Below are 12,879 nucleotides of genomic sequence, written 5' to 3'. Positions count from 1 at the left end.
TCATCTGTCCCACCCTCCCTCCTGCACTCCTATTTTTCAAGTATTTTGAATATATATAGTTTACTATGGAAGGAAAAATGGGGATTCAGCATGGTTATCTAATGGGAAATTATCACATTCGGTGTTATAAACCAGCTCAGACATCACAAGGCTATATGCAGTTTACTGCTTTTGCCATTTTATGCAGCCCTAGATAATTGTCAGATAAAGTAAACTGTAACTGCAGCTCTCTCTAGAGTACAGCTATGATAACCTGTCTGGATGGTAAAAATCAACAAAACCCTACAATCAGAGAAGAGTGTTTTACAGAGTAGCTGAGGCACGACATGAAAACATGAAGCACTCATCTAATCCACCCTTCCTTCCCCAAACCTAGTTCTCATAAACAGAGACTCCATGCAGAGATCTTTGAACTCAGATCTTACTGCAACCTAGGTCCTGCAAGCATTCAGCTATATGCTGAACCTTAAACATGTGAACAACTATTTGCAAGCTTTAATCAACATCTTTGTTGCAAGGAAATCACCTATATTTTTGTATCAGATGATTACTTTGAAGCATGACTCACCGGAAAAGAGACAGATTTTGCTCTTTATATGGTCCATCTTATTTATGCACAAGCTCAACATCTTACAAGATATATTTATCCAGCAGTTATCTTTCCAGTCGCCTTTCATGCTTAGAGTTCTCTAAACAGAAGTAACTGCTTGCTCTCCCCCTCCCTTTTAAACCTCTTCTCCTAAAATCCAGAAGTGCATCTGCACAAATTCTTACTTTTAATCATAGGAGGTTATAAACTACAGCATATGCACAAAACACTCTTCTACTACAGTTTCTAATTTAACACATTTACTCTAGTGACAACAAAAAGCCAAACCAAATAAAGATGTGTATCAATTTAAGAGAAAATTTTATCGGTCACTCTACATAGTTATTGATCATTTATCTAGGAAAGAAGAGTGTAAAACAAAGCTGATATGCAGAAGGCACTGAAATATTCCTCAGTTTCTCTCTAGTGTTGGATATTAACTTCTTAGAAATTTAAAAGACATGTGGTACACATAGTGGAAAAAACAAGAGACACCATTCTCTGGCAAATTAGTACTAAAAGGAACAATTTAAAGCAATACAATTTACTCTTTTTGTTAGTATCAAAAACCCAACATACACACAAAAGATGATCAAAAAGCACTTTCATAAACTTCCAGATGTGCAGAGGAATAAGATGAATGGGATTATGGGTGTTTTTCTCTCCCAAAGAAACAGGAACAAGTATACTATAGAAACACTTGCTAAAAGCCAAATACATATGCATCTAAGTGAAAGACACCAGCACAAAAAAACCACCTTCTGCAGAACTACATTAAATTCAATTAAAGCTCAGAGCCATAGTTCCCATCATTTTAGTAAAAGAAAACACATTTTTCTGGGCTTTTCAGTCCAGCTATCAACCCCCTGCTGCCAACACAGCACTTACAGAAGCCTGGGTCTGTCTCTGTGCAGCTCCTCTCCCTTCCTCTCATCTGCTTTGTTACTCTCAAAGACCTGCTGGCAAAATGGAGAGGACTCAGTGTCCTTACAGGAGACGAGAGAACGGGCAATGCATGATTCCCGTGGTCCTTACCTTCCCCCTACTCAGAGACTGCACATCCAGCTTCCCTGTCCAAGTTACTTGGAGAGTATTTAAAACAGATGCTCAGAAATCTGAGGAGAACAAAAGCCAAAAGAGTTCATATTTCCTTTAGAAACTGGGCTCCTTGATCCGCCTGGTGCTGTTAACACTAAGGTGAGCATATGATAAGGGGAAGGAGGAGGGATTGTTAGAGAGCATCAAAGGCAGGAGACTGGGAGATGGGGTTTCCTCTGCCTAGACGTGACACCCCTTCCTGCCTCCCTCCTTGGCTGGAGAGAAAATAAAATGGAGCCTAGGAGGGAGGGAGAGAGATAATCCTGCGGCTTCATCTGATTAGAGAAACTGGGCCTGTGCAGAGCCAGCAATGCCGCCAGGGAAGCACAGGGAGGGGAGGCAAAGAGGGGCAGGAAGAGGAGGAGCAGAGGGGGAGGAACAGAAATGATAAGGGAAAAAGGAAAATTATAAAAGGTATACAAAGGAACCGGTGCCCGAGCCAAGCCACCCTGGATGCGTTCAATTTCTACGCTTGTATAAATGTGAAATCACCGGTAGGAAACACTCATTGCTTCTGGTAATCCAGAACAATTGGAAAAAAAAAACCCCACAGAATGCACAAGTTGCATAGGCATGGACTGGGAAAAAGGACGTCCCCATGTAATGAAAAGAGTGAGACTCTTTGTGCTGAGTAGGGAGGAATAGAAAAAGCAGTATGCTACAGATAGCTATCTAGCTTGTCATGGAGAGGATGCAATTTAGAACAAGTTTTCTATTGCAAGGCATTTTCCAGAACCCGTTTCCGCTTACCAAAACAAGTCTTAGTTGAACCAAAGTGACTTGAAAAAAGTACGTATCAGCACACACATCAGGGTGCTAGCAGCTGTGGCCTCGGCTTCCCTCCCAGAAGGTCCGCGCCCTGGCAGCCACGCTCCCAGCCCCGCCGTCCCTCCGGCGCCTGGCGCGGGCGCTCCTGGGCTCGCGGCTGCCCACCTACACGTGGCATGGCCACCTGCACCACTGTGCTGCTGCGCCCCATGGGGGATGCCCAGCTTGCAGGAGGCTGCGGCCAGTCTGGCCCTCGCTGCACGCAAGCCTGAAGGCAGTGCCGTGCCCTCGCATCCGGCCTGGCACAGGGGCTCACCCGAGGGTGCTGCTGTTGAGCATCCCCTGTGCCACCCTCCCCCAGCAGGGAAACCCTGCCTCGAGGGCACAGGCATCCCCGTCCCTCCAAGCTGCCAGGCAGGACCCATGGTGCATTGGGGAATGTCAAGGACAGATGTGGCCAGTGGAGTCCTGTCCCCATCCATGGTGGCCCATTTCTGTAAGGAATCTCCTCTTCCACTCACCTTTATCAGCTGCCACACGTGGTCCCTTCCCAAGCACCGTTCCTTGTCTCCGCATTGTGAGCTGCTTTTATTTCTTTCTGGCCTATTCTCCTCCATTTAAAGCTTCACACAAGGAAGGCTGGTTGAATCTCTGATGGGGCAAGAAGTATGCCAAAACATCAGAAAGGAACCCTTTCAAGTCCTCTTTCTTTCTGTTCAGGAAGGAGTTAATACCTTTCCTGTAAAACACTTGCAGCACACTCTCACTTTGTTCCTAAGCCTTTACTGGTACCCTCCCATCACGCCTAGCTCAGCTGGGAGAGGAGGACCAAGACCCCCCTCCCCAGTGCTTTTAGGAACACAAGATTGCTCCCCGAGTCTTCAAAATGGGCTGCAAAACCAATAATTTTCTATGTGCTTCCAGGCTTTGTTCCCAAGACGCACACCCCCATGCGCTCACTGAGCGATTACTCCCCCGGGCTACAGGTCAGGAAGCATTTCAGGGGTTAACAGCCCTGCACGGGTCAGCAGCAGCTTTCCGGCTGCTTTATTTTATTTGCCATGTTTATTGCAGCAATGAAGCAGAGCAGGCACTTGAAGTCAGCTGTTTGTGCTGACCTTGTGCAGCCTTCCTGCAAGGCCAGAAACAGAAGTTCCTTGAACCCATCCTTTCCAGAGCATTCTTATCAGCATTCCTGGCCCAGGACCATGCCCAGGCAACTCTCCCCGCAGTGGTATAGGACTGCAACGGTGCTGCAGGGAGAGGACAACTCTACAGCATTTTGCTTCCTTTCTCATTCCAGCAAAGACCTTTGGCTGACATGATGAGACACACCCCGGCACTCGTAGCTATTCCACATTGTTCCATGGGTGCCAGTGGCCGGCTGTGGAACAACTCAAGTGTATGACTGTTCCAGCCAAATGCATCTTCCAAACTTGTCCCAAGTTGTCCAAATAATGTCCCAAGAACATATAAAGTATATGATGGGAGGTATAACATTGCATTTCTCTTTTTCTTTAAACTCTCTACAGGAAGAAGTTGCATGGCTCTCTCGTCCTGGATTTGGTATGTCCAGCAAGGTTGACTATTTTCATTAAAAGCATCAAAATGTGCCTACTGAGAGATACTGGTGACCAACTTTTACCTCAGCAGGTTACACATCCGGGCATCCATACAATGCGATTGGCATTCAGATTTTTCATTTTACATTTAATGAGAAAAGGTGTAAAGATGTCTCAAATTCAAATTTAGATAATTTATTCTGTACCTCTCTAACAAAGTTGATGGTTAAAAGAAACTGAGAAGTCAATAGTCGACAGATACATTAGGCTAAGTACAGACAATGTTGATGAATTTCTTTTGGGAAGAAGGGAAACATTGTTTTTCAACAGGATTTTTGCTGAACAGTTCTGCCACTGTTGCTCAGCCTGACTACCATTCATGTCGCCCAGAGAACTCCACCCAGGGTTTAAACATGTGAGAATATGTTTAATTTCATGAAATTAATGTCCTACGCCCAGCTGTGGAAAAGAGCTTTCAAAACTACTATTTACTGATTTGGGTGCTGGAAGATCAGAAGCAAGCCACCAGCCCCATGACTTTGAGTCACCTCATGTGAGGAAAGGCAGACAGCTCTGCTCACCTGCTGAAACAAGGCAGAGCTGTCAAATCCACAGGCCAGTTTTTACCACCCCAGCCTCCATCCAGGCAATCAGGGCTTCCAAATTCAAGAGAGAAGCAGCCTAGTCCTGTCCCAGAAGCCCTTTGTCTAACCCAAAATTCACTAACCACACTGTGGCCAGCTACTCCTCTTCAGAAGAGGGTATGGGGTAGGAAAACCATCCCAATCTCTTGGTTCCTCCGTATGAAACTTAAAAACTTGTACTGAGGCCCTCCTCTCACCCCTTCCCATTTATAACCCAACAGCCTTTTCTTGCACTGCCTGGACTGCTGTCATTTGTAGTAACTTTTTCATGCCAGGTGGGGTGATTTGGACCTGCCCAGGCTGCGGTTGCTGAACCCCTCCATCAGCCTTGAACCTCCCGAGCTCTGCTGCTGGCAGAGCTGCTCTCTGATGAGGCAGGTTCAAGTGCCCCTGGTGGGAGAGTGTCCTGCTGGAAGCGCCTTTCTGACCTGACTCACAAGAACGCTGCTCGCAATTTGTTCATATGTCCCTGTCTGGGGGCTCTGTACGCAAACCCTGGAAGGCTGGTATTTGCTGTCTGTTGATTCAAAGCCACTTAAGCCAGTGAAACTGCACCTGCAACCAGGCAGATTTTAGCTTAATGCATTTCTGGAACATGTTCTAGTCTACAACAACAACATAGCCCTCCAGGAACAATATCCTGTTTTATGAGTAACACTGCTCATTTGCCTGAACGTCATCTGTCACAGTCAATTTGGATCAAGTCTTGGATATCTCCAAGTATTTTTGAGCGTTTCTGAAGAGTAACAGCACATTAGCAAAGTCTGAGAGAGCCTTCAAGATAATAACTAATGTACCATAGCCAAACTTTACTTTTACTGTGCCTATAACCAGTCAGAAGCTCTCCACTCCAGATACTGCTAGCCCCTTATCAAAATTCGCATTCTGTATGCAGTGCCAGGTTTTCAGTTTTTGCTTATGCTCAGATACCAAAAATAATTCCATTCAGTCCAGCACAGGGGCTAGAATAGCAAGTGTTTTCACACACACTTGAGGCAAGTGAAATGCATCTGAGGCTGTTTGGAAACATAAAACTGACCATCACCTTCCATTTGACTTAAGAAGCACAGTTATTTCTAACATAGAATTTTACAAAGCAATTCTGTCAGATAGGCAATATCACAAAAACTTCAAATTAAAATTTTAGATAAACATGCAACAGCTGTAATTCAAAGATAATTTACAGATGGAATCCGTCTGATCACATACTAATGTTCTACTTAAGAAAACAATTACATTTATGTATAAATGCTTAACTTATTAAAAATATCTGCAACTCTAGACCATCTTCTCATGTACAAGAGTTACTTAAGAAAAGAGCTCTTCTCAAATCCTCAGACTGCCCAGTACTAAGAACTAGACCCAGAAAGTAGTGTTTAGGTATCTATGTCCAAATAATCCTCAGAACCATGACTTACCTCTATTACCCAAAGCGTAAACCAGTCTGTGTTATTTCTGCATTCCTTCCCTTTCTCCTGCCGCTCATCAGACTCCACAGTGAAAACCTTACACTGCAGCGTTAGATGAGCACTAGTGCCAAGGCAGAGTGTGAATACATGGGGTGTGTGGGTGTGTGTGGGGGTGTGTGTGTGGGTGTGTAAAACCACACCAACTTGGACTGGCCTTGACTGCTGTAGAACAATCTGCTTGGGCTAGTGTGCATGAATACTTTTAACCTGCATAAGGCAACACTTGGCATTAACAACTGGAAGATCCACTGAGAATTAGGGAAAAGGTGAAAATGAACATGGCAATCTTTTCTAGCAATTAATCAATATGGGGACAGGAGACTGGGGTCCAATCTCTATTTCAAGGGTGGTTTATTGATTTAATCCAATGAGCATTCTGTGTTACAAAAAACGAGACTGAACCCTTCCCCTAGAGATCCTTACTGCCAGAGTTGCACTACGGTGCATATGATAGCCTAATAAAAAGTCACTGTTAAAAAGCAGTAACAGCCTTACTCTTTAAGGCCTCCACTATTATATATTGAAGATAGATAGATCAATAGAAAAAAAACATTTTTATACATCTAATTAAGGTTATGCCAGTTTGGGGCAGGGCTGTACATCTCTTTTTAGAAAGGAATAGCTCTCAGACATTTAGAGTGTTTTTATCTAGTGAGCAGCATGACAACTTCTGCCGCTTCTGCCTGGGAGAAGGTAACTGCTGGTTAGACAGCCCAATTGTAGCAACTATGGTCTATCAATAAGCCTCTATTCTGCAATTTTATTTTTCTGTGAAAATGAAGATGATTTGTGTGCATTTATTCCATCTATTGGTTTCATAAAGTCAGTATAAAATCTGCCAGGTCATCTACATTCATCTTTCTTGGGAATAATGCTGCAACACTACCAACATGACTTTTTTCATAGAGCAACATAGGTGTAGTACTCTTCTTTGTGGTATTAATCTTTTTGAAAGCTGTCAGGCTTTTTAGTACTGTGAAAACAGGTGTTTTTGAGCCGTGTCATCTCCTTTTTCATCTTGGATTTAAGAGCAGCTTTCTCAAAGCAGACCAGTTCTTTTGCCTTCATTTTGCCTTGGCAGTTTGCAAGGCAGCCTGCCGATATAAGCAATCTCTTATTTCAAAGACTTAGCAAATCTCTACAGAGCACTATTTTTTGTTTGGTTATCAAACAAATAAAACAGCAGCTCATTATGGATAATGCAAACAAGATCCCTCTTCTAAGCATGTTTTGTTATAAACCAAAGAATTCATGATGCAAAATGTTAAATCTCATCTTTAATCAAGGGGCTATCACATGGGCACTCTGCTCTCACTTCTCCTTTTCCCAGATCTCATTTCCTCCCATGCACAACCACCAGAATGTCTTCCCTGTTCTATATAGTTGCTTAATATCCAGTAGCAAAGAGCAATAAATAATTGCACACACACCCCCCCACACACACCCTTCCAAGCCATTTTTGGGGTAGCTTTAAGCTGCTTTTCATGCAAAAAGGTCTTTGGCCTTTTTGAGAATCACATGTTTAGCTTCACTCTGCATTCCACTGATAGCCTGCCATCTGTTCCATTACTCTCAATTGGAAAGGAGGCAAGCCAGCACCACGTAAGCTGGCAGGGCTCCCAGAAAAAAAACACCACAAAACATTATACTTTGAGAAGTCACCAATAATTCTGTCCTACATGGCTTGTCCACCAAGACACTCTTGCAAATTTAGAACTGAACTCTTTCCAAAAACACATTCAAGTACATACTAAACCTCTTTAGTTTACTTTTGCAAATGGTGCGATTCAAAAAACCTGATCTGGTCTTTGGACGACAAATAGAAACAAAAGTATTGGAGTCTTTTCTAGATCTTAGCCGGTACCCCAGGCTGAGTGCTACGAACAAAGCCTCCTGTAGAGACAGTTAGCTCTACTTAATGGGAGTCAAGCATCTAAATAAAGACCTGAAATTTGATGCCTCAATTCCCAGATGTAAAATGAGGAAACAGCATCAGCAAGAAGCTGGGGAAAGCACCAAGGAAAACACTGTACAAGAGGAAAGCACTGCAGCCTAGGAGCATAATTTCTGACCCTGATGCACTTTGAAAAAGCACAGCTCTGCAGCTCCAAGAAAGGCTTTGTTTTTGCATATGACCTGGAATATTCCTGAACAATTTAGACCACAGTTGTCATAATGTAGTTGTCTGTTGGCCCCACGGCCTGTGGATTGACTCCAGCCCACTCAACTCTCCTTATCCAGCCTCCCCTTTCCTGGACAATATGCTTGGGCAGCATACCCATCCCCATTTCTGCCCCATGCAGCAGCAGCCGCCTTCCTATACTGGTCTCCCTCACTTCTCTCAGATGAGGCGAGAGGCTCACCCAGGATATGCTGGGGAGAGAGTATGATGGAAGGAAAAGAGACAGGGGACAGAGGCTTCAAGAAACTTAGGGGAATTCAAAGAGGATTTGGATCTAGCCCCTGTGGCTTCCTATATTGGATCACCCTCATAAGAGGCATGACCCTTGGTTAAATGAAACAGAGACAAGATTATTAAGCAACCAATATACCAGGGTGACATTCCAAATTAGACACAAGCTGAGAGCAACAGCACTGTATGTTAAATAAGGCTTGCACAAACAAGACCTATAAAGTAGTACACGCAGATTTCAAAGCAGCCCCACAGCAAGGGAATAATGCTCTTTCAAGTGTATTCAGTGCCAGAGGCAGTCCAGTGAGATGGACTGTAAGGCTAACTCCGCCTGCAATAATCTGCAGGGTTGACTCTGTGACAGCTTGAAATGCAGTAACAGCGTTTATGCAACTAAATCTTGTTCTAATCTACTAGTTTATGTAACCTTTGCTCACGGACATACTGACTCATAGATCTCAGGAATCTAACGAAAATCTCCTTTTTTAACTCTCTCCCATCTTTCAACCCCTGGTTGCCAAATAAACAAATAGATTATCAGATATCTTGTTCATTCTCTTTGAGGAAAAATTACGTTGGTAGGGGAAAAAAGGTATTAACTGACTCCTAAAAACTGGTGTACTTCACACATACAACCAAAGTTATATAACAAGTTGGCTAATGGTAGGCAGGTGTCCTTCAGGTTAGCATTTCCGTACCATTTGAGACCAAGGCAGGGAAAGGGACAGAAATTGTTTACTTAGCTCCTGGGGAAAAAAATATTGCTGTTTAGCATTCAGTCATTACCTTTCTGAGTAAAGCAAAACAATATCATCTGTGGGAATTACATTGATTCTTCTTAGCTTGAAAGATTTACTTTCATCCTTCTTGTATTTCTTGCATTTCCTAGCACATTTTCAAATATATTTTAAGTGAATAGCTAACAACAGGAACAGCGTGCACCATTCTCGCTGCAGCAGTCATAGTTCTAGTGATTACTACATGAAGGATGCCTACATCAGCTTATTTTGGCCCTTCCTGGCTAGGCTCTAATCTAAATTTGTGAAAGGATTTGAGTTAAGATGAACCCTTTTCGTTTTTTTGGGGTTGTGGGTTGGTTTGGTTTGGGGTTTTTTTCCTGCCAACTGAATAGTTCACATAGCTGCTGCAATGTTGCCCATGTGACACTTGTTATCTACACTATACCTGATTTAACTTCTAACCCTTTGTATCGAGGATTCACATACAGACCAAAGCCAATCGGTATCGCTTGGAATTAAATGTATTTGGAGCCAAATCCCATTGTATTAGGTGTATTTAGGAGAGGTCATTATGTACTTTTGATGCATACTAGATGCTATCAGTGCTAGAAAAATATTCTGTAAATGGATCAGGTATCTTCTTATTTGTTGCAAAAGCACAGTGCCTTCTTCTACCAAGTCCCTTTACATATTAGGATGGTCTCCTAGTGGGTACCCACCCTGCAGTCTCCTGGCTGCTTTGCCAAGAGAAAGGCATCACTTAGGCAGATGAAGTAACGACCTTGTTATATGAAAAGTTTATTCTTTTATCCCTACACTCAGGGCTTTTAAATTTTTTTTCCTCACATTCTCAGCCCTGAAGATCTCACTACAGTCTTTCCTAGGCTTTTGGGAACCTTTTTTTCCTATTTTTTTAAACACAGAAACATGTGGGATGATATCTGTAAATCTGTTGTTGCTATACATGGAGTGGATTTTGGTGCACGTGTCTGCAGAAGCAACCGTAACTTAAAGCAAATAGATCTTCAGCTTTCAGTATCTCATTCCAGTTATCTATGCTCCCAAAAACAAACATCAAATTTTGCTCTCAATTAAAAGTTTGCATCCTATAAGGCTGCACCAATTAGGGCTATATTACATGTGGTATAATTGCTACGCCATATATATGATTTTGTGCTTTCCTGCACTTCACCCAAATGTCAAGATGTGTTCCTGTCTACAGAATCATCTGCCTGCTCAGCAATCCCTCCCCGTTTGCCTTAGAGTTCTCATACCTTATTTGCATTATATCTGGCCCAAATCCATTACCTGTTCCAGAGGGAGAGTTAGGAAATTTTGCCTAAAATTAAAACAAATCTTGCCTTAGAGCCACATTTGTTGTTCATCGCTACAGCTGTGTGAACAGTTCATTTTGCATGTGTACATAAGTAATCTTGCAAGGATTGCAAAACCTTGTCAAAGTTACAAAGTTTAGATTACTAATACCAAGGCTAGGTGGTAAATAAACCAGAACAAAAAGTCAGATATTGCTCCCAGAAAGCTTTAAAGGTATCGAAACCAGAGCTTAGCAAGTAATTTCCTCTGCAAAAATCTCCACAGCTTATTAAGAAGTCGTTTTAAAGGAACATTTTGTACTGTTTTTTTCTTAAAACAGCAACAGCTGCTAACAATGCAATTTACACCAGCAAAAAAACACCCACAACCATGAGAACATGTTCCAGTAAAAGCAGACTTGGTATCTCTGAAATTCCTTGTAAAACATAGGAAGAGAAAAAGTCAAATGAAAGGAATAAAAGTTCACATTTTCTGCATTCTGTTTCATACAGAAAAAAAGTCACCTTTAACAGAACTTTTTGTTCTATTGATTCACAGCAAAGCTCAACTTTGGACAGGAGGTGGTGCTATAGCTTAAGTAAATTTTATTATTAAGCGACACCAACAGTGAAAGCATACTAGAAGCAAAAGGAAAAGGTAGGGGAAAAAAAAGAGAAACCTTCAGAGTTCTGTAGAAGTGCTATATGCAGACTTTACCTACATAGAGTTTCATATCAACACTGCTGAAAAGATCTGTAAGAAGGCCCTAAAGAGAAAGCAAACGCATTGTGTGTTCGTGTCTGTCAGGGACTTCAAATACCTAGCAAAACATGAGTATCAAAGCGTGGAAAAAGTCTGTCTTGCACAGCATGTTCTGGGTAAGCTGTAGCAGTTTTTCATGTGCCCAAGGCTGCATTGACCAGTTCTGTGCCAGAAGGAAACTGATGAAACAGATATGCTCAGGTGGAAGCTTTGTGCAGGTGCAGAAAGCATTCCGCCTGCCTCTCCCTGAAGAATATCAAGGTTAGCTGCGGAGTCAGGGGTTTTACTGGGCTAATACGAAATACCAAAGTAGGAATCCAAACCCCTTAAACTAGGTTAAATGCTATCTTCTCCCCTCCCCCCATTCCGTTTCTTTTTTTTTTTTCCCTGTCTTTCTCCCTAGGTCCTTTCTAGAAGCACCAAACATGTCAGCTTGTGAAGATTTTTCCTATTGTCCATGTTGGCCCTGTCTCTACTCCCATTTCATATCCGTAATTTTACTGGGAGAGCTGTTTTGGACCGTAGCCTGACACTGAGAGTGCTTAAAGGCAACTACTTGTCAACAAAGCTGAGAGAAAACAATTCTGGCAGACTCATTCCCTTTTGGATCCACTTACTCTCCCATTCCCATATTTTCTTTTGAAAGAAAACTAACAAATGGCTCCCAGAATGAATCCAAAGGATATTTTGTGACAGAATAGATCTTTCTTTCACATTTTCTTTTCTGAAACAGTCAGTTATCCGTAGCCTGCTAAAGCTAAGAACTAGAAGTCAGTCCAAGGCCAACAGTACATTGCGGGAGAAATTCTTATCTCAGTTACACAAGTGTGAATCTGGAGGAACTCCAGTTACTAAACAATCTATAAAATAAGGATAACAGTACCTATTATTTCAAAAAGCTTTTGTAATGGTTGACTTGTAATTGACTTGTAAGTAATTAACGCTGGTGCAGAAGTCAGGAGCCTGGGAATGAAAGGCACTATAGAAATTCTACGTACTCAGTATTTCTGCCACTCACGTTTATACTTCTCTATGTAGCCTATTTGCTGTAGTTAGGGTGCCCATCAAAGCCCCTGCAGATCCTGATCTAGTATGTCCTCGACTGATTCACCAGCCTCAAAATTCATCACATTTTCATTGGGGGGGGGGGGATCTACCTCTTTCTAGATGCCATTCTAGCTGAAGGTACCACCAACGTGAAAGTCAAAATTCAAAAATACAAGGAAGTCCATGTAAAGAGGCAGAAGAACTTGAATACATTTCACTTAAAATGCTGGATTTAAAGATCATTGCGCTGCCAAGTGGGATTAAAATTAAACAAAGCAAGATAAAATTAAAAAAACCCTCTCATTGAAAGAATAGACTTTAGAAGGAAACTGTCAACTGAATAATGCTAGAATTACTTATCATTAGAAGGATTTACTGATGCTTGTGATTCTACAGCTATATCTTCAAGTTATTTCTCTATCCTCTGTCATGAGGTGTTCCTACAGACAGCATTAAGTAATTACATGCAGTCA

General features: G+C 42.3%; 1 protein-coding gene across 1 annotated transcript in view; it reads right to left on the bottom strand.

The window, feature by feature from the left end:
- GPRIN2 (G protein regulated inducer of neurite outgrowth 2) overlaps positions 1–12,563 on the bottom strand; it is a gene marked incomplete at its 3' end in the record, with an annotated part of 30,399 nt that extends 17,836 nt beyond the window's left edge. The window contains exon 1 of the mRNA XM_082001885.1: positions 12,517–12,563. Within this exon, the coding sequence (XP_081858011.1) occupies positions 12,517–12,533 (17 nt within the window). The 5' untranslated portion in view covers positions 12,534–12,563. The remainder of the gene's footprint in view (positions 1–12,516) is intronic.
- Positions 12,564–12,879: the final 316 nt, after the last annotated feature.

This window comes from Phaethon aethereus, assembly GCF_964289735.1.
Source record: "Phaethon aethereus genome assembly, chromosome: 7".
Lineage (NCBI taxonomy): Eukaryota > Metazoa > Chordata > Aves > Phaethontiformes > Phaethontidae > Phaethon > Phaethon aethereus.
This window is presented reverse-complemented; position numbering and strand designations above follow the sequence as displayed.